Genomic DNA, 19,313 nt, shown 5'->3' with positions numbered 1-19,313 from the left:
TTGTTTGGCTGGGAGCATTTTGCAGCAACATAACCATGAGAACTGTGCTCACAAATCCTTTTTTTATAGCTGTTCAGTAGCATCTTCACCCTGGGCTGCTCACATGATGTCGCGTTTTGGCTCTGGCTACGTAGTGTCCCTTTATGCATGGTAAATGGAATGTTGTTGACTTGTGTGCAAGATGTTGCATCACTTTACCTTCCTAGCCCAGGCTGAAAGGCGCTGGTTGGTGCCAGCACTGCTCTGTGAGCTCCTCCAAAGAGTCAACTTGGCACAGCTGCTATTGAAATGGATTTCACAGAGATCTGTGTGGGCCAAGCTGCAGCCATTGTGCTTTTGTAGATCTGTGAGCAGCATTTCCCTCAAGTCCTGCCATGCAGACCTCTTCTTTTGGCAGTGTTAGAAACAGTTGCAGTGTTATCTGGCAATCCTTCTGTCCCCCTGTTCCTAGGGCCACCTCTGGCCACAGTCAGCAGGGTTACAGGAGACAGTTACTGCTCCTCTGCCTTTGCTGTTATCTAGTGTGTGGAACCAACCTGTATAAGAGCATCCACAAGCCCAACTGTACCTATGAAATTTAACTTACTCTTCCTTGTTTCCCTGACCAACAACCAGAACATCCCAGTCCATGCTGGGGGAAAACAACCAGGTGAATCTGCTCCTTGCTGGGAGCAGTCGTCAAATCAGTAAGGTTGGAAAAGACCACCACGATCCTCTGGTCCAACCACCAACCCATCCCCACCATTGCTGGCCCTACCAGCAATGCCTCGTTCAGAGCTGTGATTTTTAGCTGAACTGACAGACATGGGCTGACCTCTCAGAGGGTGGATCAGCTTCATCCCACCAGTGCTGCTTCTACCTACAGTCACTTGGGGCAATTTGTTTTTCTTCTGTGGGTTTCTGTCTGAGAGCAGCTGCCACGTGACCAGGTTCTGATCAGAGTGGTGATGTGTTGGCTGGGGGGTGGTGGGGTCACCATCCTTTGGAGGTGCTTCAGAGCAGTGAGGATGTGGCACTGAGGGGATGTGGTGATGGGCATGGTGGGGTTAGCTGGATTTGGGGATCTGAGAGGTCTTTTCCAAGATGAATGATTTTATGACCTTAGACAAAAGCTATTTCACGGGAAATAATGCAGAGGATATATCCCGTGGTGAGTAGGAGCCTTACAGTGTTTAAAAGGCCCCAAGGGGAAATGAAATCCAAAATTTCCCATTGAATAAAAAGGCAAAGTGGGTCATTTTCGTGGGGTTTTTTTGTTTGGTTTTTTTTTTTTCCATTTTTTTAATCTTCCCACAAATGAAGCTGTACAGCGATCATCAACCCTTGCAGCTTCACCCGCCCCATCCTGGGCTGCAGAGCCACCATAGTGCAAGACATGCAGAGCTGCAGCAGCCACGTGTGACAGGAGCTGGGAGGTCTCTGACCCCTGTGACCAGCAGGGTGGTCAAGGATTTTTCCAGCCAGGCTCCAGCCCTGTGCTTGTCACAGGTCCCATAGCGTGTTGCTCTGTGATGCTGTCCCTGGGCTGTTAGCAGCTGGCCTGCAGCCAAGCAGAACAACACCAGCGAATTAGCTGGAACCAGTGGGTTTCCACAAAACCCTTCCGTTTGCACAAAGCAGCATTCTCCCAGCAGAATCCATCCAGCTCGTGGCAGGAAAATCCCTCCGCTGCTGGTGTGGGGCTGTTCACTATATCCCACGTGTGCAATGTACTTGTTTTGCTGTCTGGGAGGGGATGTCGAGCCAGATTTCTGCAGTGGGCAGTGAGCAAGTGGTGTTTCTTCCTCTTCCTTTTTCTTCATGTGCATCCTATGCACAGAATGCTCCCAGGCAGGCTGCTTGGATGCGACTGCTTGAAACTCTCTCTCTAGAACAGGAACATATGCGAAGCTTTTCCTTTCATTTTCCTGCTCCGGTTTTCTTTTTTTACAGCTGGTAAATACCTTCTCCTTACGCGTTACCTGGCTCAGAGGAAAATCCAGAGCTGCTGCGGTAAGCTGTGATCGGCACTAAATATCACTCAGCTGCCATTAAGCTAATGGGAGTGGGAGAGGGGTGTCTGCTTTTCTGTGCTGCTGTGCTCTGTTGAAACTCAACATGCCTTTGCAGATGTAGAACAGATTAATGATTTGTGTTTGCCGGTGCTCCTGTGTGAATTGTTTGGAAAAGTTTCCACATACTTCTCACTCTTTTTAGTGGAAACAATGTTTGTGTCCTTGAAATAACTTTGGCTGCTCAGAGAGCTGAAGGTGGTGCTGGCATCGTGGGTTGAAGATGGGCACAATTATACCTTTTGGTATTTACACCACTGCTGCTGGAAGCATCCCATCCCCTGTGAGCTATTCCCGACTCCTTCCTGTGCTCATTCCCATTATATGCTCTCATTATATGGGAATCTTCAAATAGCTTTTAATATAATTAACAGTATCTAGGCTTGTCCTAATTGAAGGTGTGCTCGCTAGGAGTGCTGTCAGCTGACACTGCTGAGGTTTCTGTTCTTGGACAAGTAGATTTTCTGGATTAATGCTTGCTCTTTTGGGTGCAGGGAGGTGAGTGCCAATTTATTGACATCTGCAGAGGGCAGATCTATCCAGCAATTTTTTGGTGCTTTCTTTATTATCATTATTATGTAAAGAACTGTTTTTGTATGTTTTGCACTGGGCCAAACTTCTGCCTATGTTGAAACACTCAGCAAAAGCGTATTCTGACACCCGTGTGTGAGGTGCAGTGATTCGGGCTGCTGGTGGCAATGGCATCTCTGGTCACCATTTGGGATATGAAGAGACACAGATAGCAGATCAGCACTCTGCTCCCTCCAAAAGCCCCAGAGATGCAGGAAAACCACCTCTCCCAAGGGCAGATCTGTATCCCCAGGGATGCAGAGCTCGGGGATGAAAAGCCAAGCTGTGATACTGGTGGGACCTTGCAAGGTTAGGGCAGTAATAGCTGAGTCCTGTGCATATAGCTCCCACTGCACAGTGGTGGTGTTGGGAGGCTGAGAGGCTCTGTTTTTGTAACGTCTCCTTTTAAAGTTTATATAATTCTCAAGCAACCCGAGAGCAAGACTGGAACTAATTAGTGCTGTCTTGGGAAGTGTGGTGCGTTGAGCTAGAAAGAACAAAAAATGCAAAGACAATGCAAATCTGCTTCTGACGTTGAACACTGATGGGGAAATATTAAGCAGGAGGGAAGTGGGGATACAGTGTGACACCGGGCAGCCATTGTACATACAATGGGCTGAGTGTGGGCTCAGCCATCCTTGGGCCAAATTGGTCCTGAGTATGGGGCAGGATGGGATGATTCCCCCAGTAATTAGCAATAGAATGCTCTTGGAAGTCTGGCTGCTGATTATCATGTGTGCTGCTCCCAGCTAGTGGAGAGAGGCTTCTATGGAGAGTACTGGTTTGCCCTGGGAACCAGGTTGGCTGATCCCACCTCACAGACAGCAAATTGTAGCCCCATGTTGAAAAGCTGCTGCTCCTTAACACCAGGCTGGGGGGTCTTTTATTGTCTAGCTTAAAAGAAGCAAGTAACTGGATCATATACTGTTTATACTGGATAAACAAGAATTCAAGCAGGGAAAGCTCATAACCCCTCCTGGCCTATAAATGTCTCCCAGGGTGGCTGCAGAGAGCTGGCCCAGAGGCAAGAGGAGCTTTGCTGGGTGTCTGAGATTGTGTTTTCTGAATATTTATCGTTGGAGGGTCCTGGCACTGGGCTAAGCCTTCTTCAAGGCAGCCATCACAGGGAGCATGCTGTGCTGGGGTCAGGAAGTGCAGCTCAGACTGGGTTCAGCTCCATCAGCACTGTGCACAGATTGCAGGCAGACTCCTTGCACCTGAAGGGACCTCCAGGTGAGCTACAGTCGCAGCTGTAAGGCTGGAAGGCTTTGGACTTTCCTAAGGTACCTCTTGATGAGCCCTGCTTAGTTTCCTCCACACACCCATTGCCCAGCTGCAGCCTTGTCCCCTCATCTCCTGCTGAGAGATATGACAGAGCCTTCCAGTTCCAAAATGAATTTGTTATTTCTTTTGCATTTTGTTTCATCTCTCCTTTCTCCCTGGCTATCTTTGCCATCGGCCCGTTTCTACGTGTTGCTCTGCCAGCTCCTCTATCTCAGTGCTTCTCCTCACTTCCCGGTGTGTCTGCAGGCAGGCAGAGCTCTGGCATGCTGGGCTGCACTCCCAGTCCCCTTCCATCCCGCAGCCACCTGTGCTCTTCTCTCTGCTCTGCAAAAATCACAGCCCCCAGCTATGCCAGACCCTGGGCTGTATAACACAGACACATTCAAACAGCTGCCACTCCTTCCTCGAGATGTCCAAAGCAGGGATAGTCCAGTCAGAAGCCATCAGCAGACAGACAAGGAAAACAGGCCTGCACTCAGCACAAGGGTAAATATTGACAGTGGATGCTGCTGGAGAGCTCCTTTTCTTACTTCCCGCAGTCCTGTGGAAGCCACAAGAGTTTGTTTATCAGTGCAAAGGAGAGATCTTTTTTGCAACATCCAGCCTCATGCTCCTCTATCCCAGCACGTCTCCCCTGTGCCCCACTCTGTGCAATTCCCATTGCTTTCCTGGAGGCGACAGGTCTGCTTTGCATCGCTGATCCTCTTATTCTGGCACCCTGGAAAGAGCTCTACTAAAGCAAGTTGTGCAACTCGCCTCCCTGAAGCATGAGGCAATTAAGAGGCTTTTATAAGTCATTGATTTTCCTTCCCACTGGCAATTGCAGAACCATTGCTTTCAATCAGATGAGACGCGCTGTTCGATACCCAAACGTTCTGCTCATCGCTGGAGCCTTTTATTTTTTATTTCGTGCCATGGGAAGCGACTTATTAACGTGGATCTGTATTGAAAACTTGAAAGCTTTTATTCTGAGCCATGAGATCCCAGTGCTTTAACACAGGGAGGCAGAGGATCGTCTGACAAGCCCAATTTGGCACAACAGGGATGAGACTGCATCATATGTTTCAACCAGAAAGCACTTAAGCACTTGGCCCATTTATCTGCCTTGTCTCCAGCAATGAGATCTTTGCTGACTGCCTTGCTGTTTGCAATGAGAGGTCTTCCTTTATTTCCTCAAACAAAAATGGGTTTGTACAGAACACGCGTGCAGGGCTGCTGGTGAGCATCCTGGTGCCACAGCGTCTGCTGTGATGCCATGTTTTGGTTTTGGGATGAAAGCCATGTCATCATTGCACTGATGTGGTGGTTGTTGGTGAGCAGTGCTGTGCAGAGCCCAGGATATTTCAGGTTTTCAGCATCTCCCACTGCCCTGCTAGGGAGGGGGCACAGAGCCAGGGTGGCTGGCCCAAGCTGCCCAAAGGAGCATCCCATGTCGTATGGCATCACTGAGAAACCACAAAACCAGAAACTGCTGGGCATTGGATGGTGGCTGGCAAGCAATTGCATTGAGCATCACTTCTAATATATATATATATGTAACTTTATATATGCTCTTTCCCAGTGCATTGCTTCATTTGGATGGGAGCATGCTGAGCTCTCTGCCCATAGAGCTGCAGATAAATGCAGGGCCACCTCACACTGTGCAGGCAGCACCTTGGCTCTGTATTGCTGCAAAGAGGACAAGTTTACCAGTGCCACAGTGCACAAAGGAAAAGAGAAACGTCCTGAAGTTGCAGAGGGGGCCAATTTGAGCAGCAGGTTTGTGCAGATGCCTTTCAGTGCTGCTGCTCCTCCCTGCGTGTTCCAGCACTGCTGAGCTGGGGCCAAGCCAGCGGCTGTGTCGGAGCCTCTGCTATTGCTTTTTTCCAACCTAATTTTCTCAGGAACTGACCCAGTTCTGGCATTTTGGGAACTGGCATTCTCCCTGCTGGTGAATACTTCTCATCTGTTTCAAATGATCAGTCCGGTGTGACCTTTTCTGCTAAAATAGCTTACACAATGAAAACGCATCAGTGTTAAATTCTAACGTTGCATAACTGAAAGCAAGACCGTGCATTTACCAGCAGGAAGGAGGCTTTTTTCCCCTCGCTTTGTAGGAACTGAGAAGGAAACATCTAGAGTTGTGTGACTGCAATGAGTGGGAAACCTCCCCAAAGCTCCCATCTCCTCCCTACAGTATCAAAGGGGTTGTACCACCCACTGCTGCTTTTCATTGCATCAGAAAGAAGAAAAGGTGTAATTCAGCAGTGGGGCTGTGGCCAACCGTGAGCAAGACTTCATAGTCTTCGGGGCCATTTCCCAGTTCAGGACCAGGCATCTTGCTGTGTGTGCTCACTGCAGAATGGGGAGGATCCTATCTTTGCTGCTTTGGAACATTCCCAGCTGGGCAGCAATTCCAACAGTGATACCATCAGCCCTGCACAAGTGTTTTGAGGGTTGTTTTCCTACCAAGAATCACTCCTCCTGTTCCTGGTGCTGTTGCTCCTTTTCCTTAGGATGATTTCATCATTTCTCAATATTTCTAAATTTGCTGCAGGAAGATGTGTGCTCTGGCCCAGGGCTTGTCAGGGCAGCTCTGCATTTGAAACATCATTTCTTGTCCCACCGGGAAGGGAGCTGAACCACCCACTTATTACTTGCCGTGACCTAGGTTGATCCCTCAGCACAGCAGCAGGAATCATAAGACTTCTGGTTTTTTTCCTCCTAGAGGACAGCAACGTGTATTTGGCAGCAGAGCTTTTACAAGGGGGCAAATCAAGGGTGGTGGTGGTAGCTGTTCCTTGTAAAGATGTGCAGGGCTGCACCTTTGGTGAGGTGCAAGAGGGGCTGAGATGTGGAAGTGGTGCTGCACTGGCACAGCTGCCCAGAGGGTGGTGGGGTCACCATCCTTGGAGGTTCTCCAGAACCACGGGATGTGGCACTGAGGGATGTGGTCATGACCATGGTGGGGTGGGCTGGGGTTGAACTTGGAGGATCTCAGCAGTCTTTTCCAACCTGAATGATTCAGGGCTGCCCTTGCAGGATGGCAGTTGGACCACATGTGCTCTGCCTGGGGATGATGCTTGTAGGTGCTGGGGACAGGCTGTACTGTACAAAAAACACTGTGCAGTTTGTTTTTTGTTTTAATGAGTCACTAAGATATTTGAAACGTACTTCTGACCTACCGAGTTCAGTTAGCACCTACACTTCATAAATCATAGCAGTGTCCTGCCAGCTGCTGGCTTAATGAGGCCCCTGACTGCGTGGGAAATGCTATGACACTGCAAAGTGATATCTGATCCCTGAAGTGAACAGACTGAGCTCTTTAAAAACCTCCACTGCTGCAAGAAATGCAAAGTTCTGAGCAGAGCAGCCTCGGGGCTGCAAGGAGCTCAGCGTTCAGAGGCAGAGGTCCAAGTAAGAGCACTTCCCTTGTATGAAATCTTTCTGTGCAACCCATCTGTTTTTCTTTGCCTTGTGAAAAAGTGTGGATGCGTTTGAATTAAGCACCATTGGAAACCGAAAAAAAAATCTTCCTCCACTTGGACTCATGCTCAGTGCTTTGGATGCTGCAATCCATCAGAAATGAGCTATGTCTGCTGTCTTCCCAGCTCTAAAGCCAGCTCTCATTACCGTAGTACCTTTGTGCTGAACTGTGAGAGCTTTCAGAGGCAGAGGCTGACGCCTACATCCCATGGTAGGGTTGGCAAGGGTACAAGCTCACCTATTTGGTATCCTACAAGCTAATTCCAGTCATTTGTTCTGGCAGGAGCTCGTTCTCTCTTGTTTCAGAGTAAAAGAGAAACATGACCAGCACTATTTACAGGCGTGTGGAGCACTTGGGAGGGTTTGGTGTTTGTTTGAGTTGAAAATTAGCTGATGAAACTGCTGTGTATTTTTGAGTGCTGCCATGTGTTCCCAGTTAAGATTTCTGCTTAATTCAAGCTCCCTCCCTCTTCTCCTCCAGCGCGCCCTGATCCTCTTCTCTGTGTTCTGTGGGATGGAGTTGGGGTTGGCTGGGATTTCCCAAGCTCAGACCCCCAGATACGGGCAGTGGCTGGGGGTGAGGAGTGGGCATGGCCAAGGGCTGCCCCAGGGCTGCCATCAAAAAGGGGTACGTGGGCTGCAGCCTAAACAGCTGTTGGCTGTGCTGCGTGCTCTGTGCTTTGCTTGTGTGCATCTCTACTTTTAGCTAATCTGTTCCTACGCTTGTACCTGTATGTAAAAGTTAAAGAGATACATGTAAGTCTCCCCAGTAGTAATGCCTTCTATTTATTTCCATGGAAACAGCAACAGACACAAAGAGCACAATAACACTGTTTGGTAGAGCACGTTGTCAGCGACAAACCACTCCTTATTAACTTAATACCTTAATAACCTAAATAGCCACTGCTATTAGTTAGGTGTTTTTGTCAGTGATGAAGAAGAGCTGTATGCTGCACTTATAAGCACCTGCACAAGCAGAGGTCATAGTCCCATAGTCACTGTGCCACTGCTGGAACATACCATGCACCTCTCACTGTGCCACATCCACTGGTTGGTTGGGTGCCATAAACATTCATCAGGTGATGAGGAATATCAATGGGTGCTGTTTTTTTCCATGTGTGGAGGTTCATCCTTTGCTGCAATCCCACCAACATCTGCCTCTGACATTGTGGGCTGATGTCACAAAATAGGAGGCATTACTTTCAGAGCAGCCCGGTTCAGAGGGGCTGAGTGATGTCTGTGTGTTGGAGAAGGGTGTTCTGGTTTGGGGGTTTCTAATGGGAATGTCTCTACACGGAGGTGCTGTTGAGAGCTGTGTGCTGTCCCCCAGCTCCTTCCCCAGAGCCGTGCCGTGCACAGCCTGCTGACTGCTGATTGACTTTCATTTGCAGAATGCTCTTAGCGAGCCAGAAACAATTTCAAACAAAGCCAAAATCTCAACCATGTGTTGTCATCCCCAGAATTACACTCATCAGGGAAGAGGAAAAAAAAAAAATAATACAGAAAAACCCCTCTGGGAAATGATGAATCAGTAAACAAGTAAAAGGCGATTGTCATCTGTGTGCGTCCTGCAGAGGGAATTCCACGGCCCCACTGCAGTGATAGAAGCCTTTCACCACCACGATGCTGCACCAAAGGGCTCCTCCAGTGCTGGCAATGGCTTTGCAGCCCATCTCCCTCCTCTCCCTGGTGTTGGCGTGGGGCTGCGTGGCCTCTTCCTCCCCCTGGCATACAGCAGGTAAGTCCACTGGCAGCCACCTGGGCTTGGGATGGTGCTGGGCTCTGTGTGGTTTCGTTATGGCAAGGGGTGGGTTTGTGAATGGGCAGTTAACACGTGGTGTGTTCAGTGGGATGTTTTCGCAAGTGGCTTCAAAGGGAACAGAAAGACAGAAAGAACTGTCAGCAAAGTGTTAATGTAAGGCTGGCATTTACAGACACATATGGGTACATAATGATCCCAGGTGTGTGTGCCGGGGGAGGGGGTAAAACACAGGGTTTATTCATAATGTAGGAAGTGCTACTCGGTGAGCTGTTGGCCTCGGCAATGGTATCTGAAGCACTAACGCGGGCACTGCCCTTCAAACAGGCTCCCTGCACGATGCTGGGATGCAGCCATCCCGTGTGCTGGTGGCTGCTGCAGTGCACTGCTTTGTTGCCATGAAGGTGATGCTGTAGTGAGAGCCAACAGCACCCAGCTGCGGGATGGGGTGACTGTGCCGTGAGATGGCTGTGTGATGGGGTGGCTGTGTGATGGAATGGCTGCAGAATGGGATGGCTGTGCAGTGGGGTAGTGGTGCACTGGGTTACCTGTAGGACCGGGGTGGCTACGGGGCAGACTGGCTGTGGGATGAGATGACTGTATGATGGGATGGCTGTGCAATGAGATGGCTGTTTGATGGGGTGGCTGCAGGATGGAGTGGCTGCAGAGTTGTCCAGCACATCAGGATGTGATTCAGCAAATTCAGTGCAAATTGTGTCCAGAAGAAAGGAGTTCTGCAGGAAACACCTAGGAGCAGCTTTCATTTCAAAGCTGGATGACACAGTCCTATGTCCTGCATGGAGAATGAGTGAGTGAGACTTGTGCCTTCTGGAATAGAGTCATATTGAATCATTAAGGTTGGAAAAGATTGCTAAGATCATCTAGACAAGATCATCTAAGAATGTAACAACGAGAAACTCCACAAGAGGCAGCGCTGATGTTTAAAAAGGAGTTGAGTTCTGGAATGCAACATCCAGAAAGCAACATCCCAAAACAAAGCTTTTTCATTCTGTCTGAACTTTAAATTATTGTCAAAATTTCTTTTGGAAAAATTACTTGCTATTGTTTCAAAAAGGTATGGCTGGGCAGAAAAAGATCAGGGATGGAACCAAATTTCAGAATGTTATTGTTTCTGGAGAGACAGAAATTCCACTTTGAACAAATCCAGGGCTCTCTTGGAAGTTATGTCTGGATTCCCAAACAAAGGCAAGTTGCTCTGTTTGCACAGCAGTGAGAACAACCTCTGTCCATGCAGGAGAAGGCTCCCAGCCCTGCCCACTACAAGGGCCATGTCCCACTGGTCCTGGAGCTGCCACAGTCCCACTGCTGCCCTCTGAACCCTCTGTGCTGGGCTCAGAGCTGCTGGGAGGCAAAACATTGTACTTGTTATATAAAAATGCATCAAAGCTCATTGTTTTCCTCCAAATCATTAGAATCTATTGTTCCTTACCCCAGCACCTCCCTGTGTATGTTAAGGTGGTATCTGACATTGACACCTAACAACAGCTGGTCTCTCAGACCGAAGCTTCACGTGCTGGAAAGTGTGGGAGCTGAAGACTGCAGTGGTCATCACTGGGAGGGCTTCCTCAGAAGTAATCAATGATGTTCTCTGCCAACTTTCTAAAGAGGGCACATATGGTGGCAGTGCTGGACTGACCCGGCCAAAGGTGGACTCCAAAGCACCGTGAAGAAAACACATCATGCCATGAACATGGAGGCACCCAAATGGGTAATACCACCTCCAGACAGTGTATGCAGAGAGAAAACCACCTGTTACATATGTTGACTTTGACCTGATAAAACAGAATGAGCTCGATGGCTTTCATTGTGTGAACGACGTTCTTCAGGCAGAGCTTAGAGGCAGCGTCTTAGTAACCCCAAGCAAACAGAAGACTTGAAAGGTCATGGTGGCACCATGGTATTATCTAGAACACCTCTAAAGAGATTGACAAAGATACTGTGGCATTCTTATGCCTCTTTGATGCCCTTTGAGTGGGCAGGAAGAGAGCTTGTGTGTGTATGGTTGAGGGCAGGTGGTTACACACACAGGACTGGATCTGAACAGCTGTGTTCCCCTTTACACCCACAGCATGTTTAATTTCATCACGTTTATTGGGTTTTTTTGTTTGTTTGTTTTTGAGGTTGTTGCTAATTTGAATCAACACCCCTTTTACTCCCTGCTTTGTTCCCCAATGCAGTTGCTCCCCCCCTAGACCTTCAGATCACCGATCCTGGGCTCTTAGGTTCTCTCGATATAGAGTGGAAACCTCCACCCAACATACAGACCTCCAATGAATGCACAGTGAAATACAAGTGTGAATACCGTAACACCGGCGACAGAGAATGGAAGGTGAGAGAACGCACAGCTTTATCCTCTTAGATCCCTGTTGCTCCTTTATTTCCTGCACACGTTTATACCTGCATTTAAAGCACCAGCAGGACTGGTAAAGCAGCACTTCTAAGTGCCATTCCACAGGATCACTTCTTGGAAGTGTTTCCCAAAGAGGAGTGTGCTCTGCAATTCCTCAGCAGCAGCAGTCAGAGTTGGAAAAGGGCTGTTTCTGTCAGAAGTGTGCTGCTTGCTGCCAAAAATAATCCACCAATATCCAATGTCATCCCTTGTCATAAAAGGCGCTGCGTGTTTTAGAACGTCTTTGTTTACATGGTCTTGAACTCAGGCAGTGTCACATCCTTAGGGATGTAGCATGGTAAACAAATATGAGATTAAGTCCTATTAATTATCCTAATGGTTAAACATTCGCTATATTCAGAAGAGTGTTATTAATCAGTGTTTCCTTCTGTGTTGTAGATAAGTTTGATTCCAGCTCAGCTCTGTGATAAGATAGTCAGCCTTAGCTTGCAGATGTATAGATGTAGGGTTGCCAGAATGCTGTGGGAGCTTTTAGGAGAGGAAAGCTGCCAGAGGGGTTGGAGGGAAGAGGAGAAACCCTCTGTGTGGTTGGTGCAAGGTACTGGGGAGCACTGAGAGATATGAAAAGGATATGTGCAGATTCCTGCCTTGTGTTTGTAACTGCTCTTTAATAAGGGGGAAAAAAAAACGAAACAAAACAAAAAACCAAACACGTCAGAATTCCCCAGGTCATAATCAAAGTGTCTGCAAGGCAGAGCCAAAAGGGAGGAAACAGCACGGCTTGTACCTTGCAAAAATGCTGGATAAGATCACAAAGAAACATTGACTTTAAAAAACAACCCATGGGGCCATCGAGGAATAACCCATCATCAGCAATGTCTGGCAGAAGGACGTGGCTCAGCAGGGCTCTGACACTCTGGGACTGCTGACCATAGCCTGACTGTGGGCTGCAGTTCCTCTTGCAGCAAACACGTTGACTCTGCAGCCCATCATTTCTGTCCTGGCTGGGTCTGTGCAACCCTTTCTCCCTCTTCATTTGCTGCAACTTCCCCCAGCTTACTTTTGTCCTATATAAAAGAAGGGAGATGGAGCCTTCTCCCAGCCCTCATCCTCAGTCTGGGTTTCCTTTTTCTGGGGTAGAAGGGAGGATTCACAGCCAGTGAGGATGGGCAGCCCAAGCAGAAGCACTGGGCTGTACAAGTGCTGGAATAGCATTGGGCAGGAGAAGCAGGATAGAAATGAAAAGGAAGATGAAAGCACCCAGGTGAGCCTACCAGCAGCCATGGTGCAATGGTGGCTAACTCTTGAGCTCAGCAACAAGAGGTGCTTAACAAATCTGTCTTTCAACCAGGTTATTTTTACTAAGAAACTAAAACTCAGAGTTGGATTTGACCTCAGCAGGACTGCTGAAGTGAAGGTCCAGACCCTGCTCAAAGGATGGTGTACCAACGACGTGGAAGTTCAGAGTGAATGGGTTTATGCCACCTTTCGGGTCCCACTGCAAGGTTAGGAGCAGCCTTCCTACTTTTTGACTCCACTTTTTTTGTCTTGACTGAGGCACACTACTGTTCAAAGCTGTACCATGATATTTCTGGCTGACGCTTGGCTACATAATCATTGTCTTCTTCTCATTTGGCAGGGAAACTGGAATCTGAGGTTCAGAATTTTCATTGCGTCTATCATGACTGGGAATACCTCAAGTGCACGTGGCAACCAGGTCTCCTTGCTCCTCGTGGTGTAAATTATGGACTATACTATTGGTATGTATCAGCAAAATAGGATGATATCCAGCCAGCAATTGAGTGAACCACTCTTGGAATCCCTCAAGCATACTTACATGCCATGGAAAGTGCCATGGGGGTAGTAATAATGCATGTTTCTCAGTTAATTCTATTGTTTTTTTAACATTTTTTTTTTTCTGCAAGAAAAACAAAGCCAGAATTATGCGTTTTGGCCAATATAACCTGTGCTTCATTTCCTGTGATGTCGTGGTGAGAATGATGGGCCATTGGGTTTTGTGACTTCAGGCTGTTTGTGGAGAAAAGCATAGCTGCAGCTATTTAAAAATAGTTTCTGTGTGGCTCTTGGAAATATTCTTCAAAGCAAAAACACCAAATTTACAAACTACTTGGAGAAAACCATGGAAAATTTCATTATTTGTTACTGAAAACAAACCAACCCCAATTCCACAAAAAAAGACACCAACAAACCTGCTGTTATTTAACTGCCTGTAACCAAAGCAGCATTTGGATCTTAGTCCTGTTTTATAAGAAGGATGGGTGGAAACACAGCCTTGTCCTTTGATCCCTGGGAGTTAACTTTCACAGTGCTACCATATGATTTCTTCCCCCACGTAATGACGTGCTTTGCAGAGAGACTTTCATTAGGAGCAGAGTACGGAGGCCAGACCCAGCTCTGCCTCAATGGCAACAACCCAACAAGAGTCACTTAAGGCAATGGGAAGCCCCACGTGGCATTACCAGCATGGGGACTGTAACCTCCAGAGCCAGGAGGTGGTTTGGGTTGCTTTTACACAATCACTACTGATCCCTCGGGTTTCCATTACAATCAGCTGTTTTTTCCCCTCCTCCCCACACTTTTCCCATAGCAGGAAAGATGCACAACGCTGTGCTTTGATGGGTGGGGCAGGCAGGACAAAAGGGATGCTCATGGTTTAAGTCCATTTGCCCTATCTGATTGTCCTTTAAAAAAAAAAAAAAAATTAGAAAAAGGCTTTACCCCAAACTAATTTCTATTGCTTTGATTGCCTTTTTTTTAATGTTTTCCTGTTAGGTATGAGGGCCTGGAGCACGCAGTGCAGTGTGACAACTATATCCAGGATCGTGGTATAAACGTGGGCTGCATGCTGCAAAACCTGAGCCAGGCAGAATACAAAGACCTGAGCATCTGTGTCAATGGGTCTGTGGCAGCCACCTCACTGAGGCCTCTGTATGCCACCCTGCGCCTTCACAACCTGGGTAAGGCTGGTGGGAGGGCAGCAGGGCTTGGGGGACCTGCATGGCCACTGAAGGCCCATGGCTTGCATGAGGGGCTCAAACTAATGTGTGCTCTTGCAAATGGAGAAGGGGACGTGCATTGCTGGACTTGATTCTCCAATAGTGTTTTCAGGAGGTGATGCTGCTCAGTGCTCAGGTCACTAGGTGCTGCTGAGTGCCTTGCTTGGCATTGGGTGACTTCACATCAGTGGGCTGCTGGGCAGAGAGCAGAGCAGCTATGGGTTTTTTGGACCCAGCAGCACAATTGCAGACGTGGCTTGATTTCCTCCTGCTGGAATTGAAGCCACTGCTCTGCTTCTGCAAGCACAGGAGAGCTCTGCAGGCATTGCTGCTGAAAGCAAGCCAGGGGCAGGGGAGAGTCAAGTGAAAGGTGCAGTGTGGACTGCCAGAGCCATGGGAACAAAAAGCAAAGGTGGGTTTCAAGCCCCCCACACCCTACTACAAATGGGGAAACAAAGCAAAGTGCAGCTAAAGACACAGTCTGATGCACATGCTAGCTCTTTGCTATGGGCACTTCCTGTGCTGATGCATTCCACTGAATCATATGAACCCTTAATGGCCATCTGGTCCAACTCCTGCACTGAACAGGAACAGCCACAGCTCCATTAGGTTCTTGGAGCAACATTTACCCACATGTAAGTGCCAGGGGATAAATGGGTTACCCTTTTGGGTTAATTAGCAGGATTTCTGGATTCTATTAGGGATGTCGTGTTGTCCTATGTGCCTTTGGGCACATGGCATAAAGAATGCAGTGTCAGGACAACACAATGATGCATTGCAGGGGTCCAGGCTGCCCTGTGAGAACAGCGTGCCAAACACATCATTTGGCCATCAGCCCTGTCTGCACATCCAGATAAAAACAAGCAACCCAGCCTCCAAGTGGAGCTTTTGCTCCTGCAGCATCATGGCAGTCCAAAACCCCATCAAACCCCGTCAGTGGGAGCATGGGACAAAGCCTGGTGGTGATAACCCAAAGCCATTCTCACCAGGACCTGGTCGGTGGCACCTCCTGACTTTTTCTTCTCTTTCCTCCCCCAGCCAAGCCCTCACCCCCCCAGCAGCTGGTGGTCTCCATGTCTGCAGCTGAAGAGCTCCGCGTGGTGTGGAGCCCACCTGGTGGCCAAACACCCCCCCAGTGCCTGGAGTACGAGGTGCAGCTGGCAGAGGAGCAGAGGGAGGCCAAGGCTGCCTGGGCGGTAGGGAGCACACAGGGCTGCAAGCAGCCTGCTGTGGGATGGGGAGGTGGGGGCCTGTCTGTGTGTATATATGGACTCTATGTGGTTTGGTTTGGTTTGGTTTGTTTCCTTGAATCTGGTAGCACAACATGATCCAGTGAAAGGGTGAAGGCTCAGCGCTCCAGAGAAGCGACCTGGCACACAGCATATGTTGATGCATAGGGCTTTTTCCTTCTGTGTTATTCAGCGATGGTTTTAACAGCAAGAATCATTCAGTTGTAGGGGATGGGTGGAGGAAACATTCTTTAAGTGTCGCATTCTACACATGAATCTCCATAGCTAGCTTCACAAATGATCAAACACAAACAGTGACCATACACAGAGGGGCCCCATGAGTGTCTGTGCTTTCAGGAGGCTCAGCTCCATAATAATTACTGGTACTGGATGGTCCAAAGCTGTTAAGAAACCATTTCAAACTCCCAAAATGTAATCCAAGGATTTGCAAAGCTTGTTCAGCAGCATCAGGCCATGCCAGAGAGTTACCTCTGGCTGCTCAGAACTCCTCACTGCTCTCTGTTTTCTTTTTCAGTCCATGTCCACTCAAGTGGAAACTGCTTTCACCATCTCCAGAGCAAATCAGAGCCGTGTTTCTTGTGTCCGTGTCAGAGGGAGAACAAACAGTTTCTGTGCTGATGAGGGCTTCTGGAGTGAATGGACACAGGAGTGCTTCTCTGGTAGGGAACCAACAGCCAACAGTTTTTGTCTGTAGTGAAAAAATTAATACACTTAGGGTAAGAAGTAAGAAGATTGAATGCATGGGGCCCAAGGTTTTAAAAAGCAATGCAACCTGTTCTGCAAGACAGGAACTTCTTATTTGTTATTATTTCTCTTTGCAGTAAGCAGAAAAGAAGTCAAGCAGCTATTTATCCTCATTCCAGTCATCCTGGGGTTGTCAAGTAGCCTCTTCATATTTACATTGATTGGCCAATGCAAGAAAAGGTAAGTGCTAGAGCAGCCTGTCCATGCAATGTGCTCTTAGGTCTCAGCCTACGGGTATAAATAAAACAGTATACAAGATACTAAGAGACAAGCATGTATCAACAAGATGAGCTATAATCAGATACTAAACAAGACATGTTATGTTGAGGAAACAGCTTTACAAGTGTGACTATTTCTGCCTCCCAACATGCCATAAGTAGCCAGACTGCTATTAAATGCAGCAGTTACTTGTTACACGAGTAAAGCAGAAGAAATAATGCCATTATTTTGCCCCAAAGTGTAGATGCTAGTGATAAACCTGTGGCAAACAAATGCTTCCTGCATTGGCACTGTGATGAGGCAATGTGTGATGGGGATGCCATCATCTTCCTTGGTACTGGCAGTGACCTTCTGTTCCCATTGCAGATCCCCAGCAGGAAAACCATTGCACACGTTTCTGGGATGCTAAGTGCACCCATGGATGCTGTGTTTGATGGGCTGCTCTCACATCATCCCAAGGACAGCCAAGAAGCCTGGAGCTTTCTAGGCCAGCGTGGGTCTCCCCTGTGCTGTGTGAGGCTGGCAGTCACAATCCAATCCTCAACAGGCCCAGGAAAACAGGGGAGGAGCTGTAAACTGACTGGAGCAAACTGTTTCTAATAACAAGGCAAAGGAGAAAAAGGAGGCGTGGAAATTGTGATGAATAAAGATAAATAGAATCCGCAGAGCAACACGTTATTTGTTTAGTAATTTATTTTAAGGATTCCATGAAGCTGTATAGCAGGGCATAGACTGAAGCTTGGTACCCAAACGCTGGGTACCAGGGCCTGCATGCATCTCCTCACCACTCCTTTCCTCCCTTCGCTGCTGTGCCTGAGCTAATTGCAATCGTTTCATTAACTGTTATGCCTCAGCTGCTGCAAAGCTGAAGTGGTGAGAGAGCGTGGGAGAAACTTTTGCTACAGCACTCCCAACCACTGGAAGGGATGTGGTTACGAGAAGTAGAAGGTTATTTTTGCACAGGCAGCAAGGGAACTCCTCCAAGAAGTGGGCACAGCTCCTGCCATTCAATGGAGCACCCTGGATGGCTCTCAGCACTGTGCACTCAGCTGGTAAAGTTGCTGATTGACATTTAAGGATGCCCCCCATGAGAATGATTAAAATGTAAATCCAAGACGTGCGCTACAGCTGGGTAGAACCCCAACCAAGATGCTGCTCTCCAAGCCTGCTTCTACTTTTTATTTATTTTTATTTCCTTTTATCGGAAAAGGGAACGAGCTCAAACCCCTATGTTTAGTTATGTTTCATTTCATCTGAACAACCCAGAAACCCCAACCTCTTGCAGGAGTGTTTATTCAAGATGGGAATTTCTTGTGAACAGAGGAAGCTCAGAGGGAAAATCAAGTTTGCATCAATCTGCCCTATAAAGAGATGAGGGAATCCAACCAGCCACAACACAGTGAGTGCTGCTTTACACATCCAAGTGCAAAATTATTCAATCCCTATCAGCTGCTTCCAATGCTATGTGGGTACCAACCCAGTGTTATCTGGGGATGCATCAAGGAAGGAAGGCACTAGAAAAAGAACCAACTGGTCTATGGACAGATTGGGAGAGAAAGGAAGCTTCTCAACTGCTGGTATTTAGGCAAGATGCAACTCTACCCTTCACTACCTCTGGGTGATGGAAGGGAGCAGCTCTTTGCATATTGCCCTGTGCAGAGTCCCCTTCCTTCCACGTCTGGTCTCCAGGCAGGATTTGATAGGACAAGAGAAACAGCGCTGCATCACATAGCTCAGACGTTTTGTTTAGCTTGCTCCTGAGGTCAAATTTGGGGTATCCATGGGACATCATAGCAGAGCAGGAGCACACCTGGATTTCCACCTCTGAGCCCAAGATGAGCAGAGATGTTCAGTCCCACTCATTCTGAGGTCTGCATGATAATTGCAGGAGCCACGAGACTTGGGCACATCCAGATAGATGCTATCCAGACTCTGTTTTTTCCAAACTGCCCTCAGAGCAACAGTTATTCCTTTTGTAACGACTAAAAGCACTGAAGAAAACTGTTGGAAAGAATCCCATTGAGGTTTCCTTGTTAATAGGAATACCTCACAGTCGGTCTCTGACATCTTGCCAGGCCCTTAAACTGTTTCAACACTGATGCATTGTGAAAGCCATCTGTGTGAAGGAGAGGCAAGAAAAGAGGCTGGTGCAGATGGAACTTCACCTGCTTTATCCCATGGGAATGCCAATGCACAAGCATTTGGCCATCCACACGTGGGTCTGCAGCTTATGCTCCCCTGGAACTTCTTCCTGCTACTGCATCCCATCCTGTGTGCTGATGCAGTTTGCTCTGCTCCATTACTGTGGCTAGTGGCAGCAGGCACAGCAGAGACCTCAGCAGAGCAAAGAGCCTTCTGCAGAATGAAAGCTCAGCTAGAACAGGAGAGAAACAAATGAGAACAAACACAGGCAGAGATTGGAGGAGGAATGGATGCCGTATTCCCCGACTAAAACTCAACCCCAAAAGATCAGAGCTATTTCTGTCACTAGAAAATATATAAGTTAGATGGAAGCCTGCCTAGAAACCTGCCTAGTAACAAAGGGTGCATTCTCTTATAGTACTTGTATGCTGTTGCTCGACA

The 19,313-nt window shown here is 48.0% G+C and overlaps 1 protein-coding gene across 2 annotated transcripts; it reads left to right on the top strand.

Annotated features, from left to right (window-relative positions):
- The first annotated feature begins 1,613 nt into the window (after positions 1-1,613).
- On the top strand, positions 1,614-17,401 carry IL13RA2 (interleukin 13 receptor subunit alpha 2). Of its 2 annotated transcripts, none has more exons than XM_042825357.1 (10): positions 1,614-1,992; positions 8,945-9,108; positions 11,328-11,479; positions 12,852-13,005; positions 13,140-13,260; positions 14,294-14,478; positions 15,556-15,713; positions 16,282-16,426; positions 16,589-16,691; positions 17,097-17,401. In XM_042825357.1, exons 2-10 carry the CDS (start codon positions 8,994-8,996, stop codon positions 17,137-17,139), a joined length of 1,176 nt encoding a protein of 391 aa, XP_042681291.1. In that variant the 5' UTR covers positions 1,614-1,992; positions 8,945-8,993; the 3' UTR covers positions 17,140-17,401. The 2 variants fall into 2 exon arrangements, with proteins under 2 accessions (XP_042681291.1, XP_042681289.1); XM_042825355.1 differs by having other exon boundaries at positions 8,831-9,108.
- The last annotated feature ends 1,912 nt before the right edge of the window (positions 17,402-19,313 follow it).

The sequence above is a fragment of the Centrocercus urophasianus genome, unplaced genomic scaffold, assembly GCF_019232065.1.
Source record: "Centrocercus urophasianus isolate 14NV4802_14NV808 unplaced genomic scaffold, USGS_Curo_1.0 seq_24, whole genome shotgun sequence".
Classification (NCBI taxonomy): Eukaryota; Metazoa; Chordata; class Aves; order Galliformes; family Phasianidae; genus Centrocercus; species Centrocercus urophasianus.
This window is presented reverse-complemented; position numbering and strand designations above follow the sequence as displayed.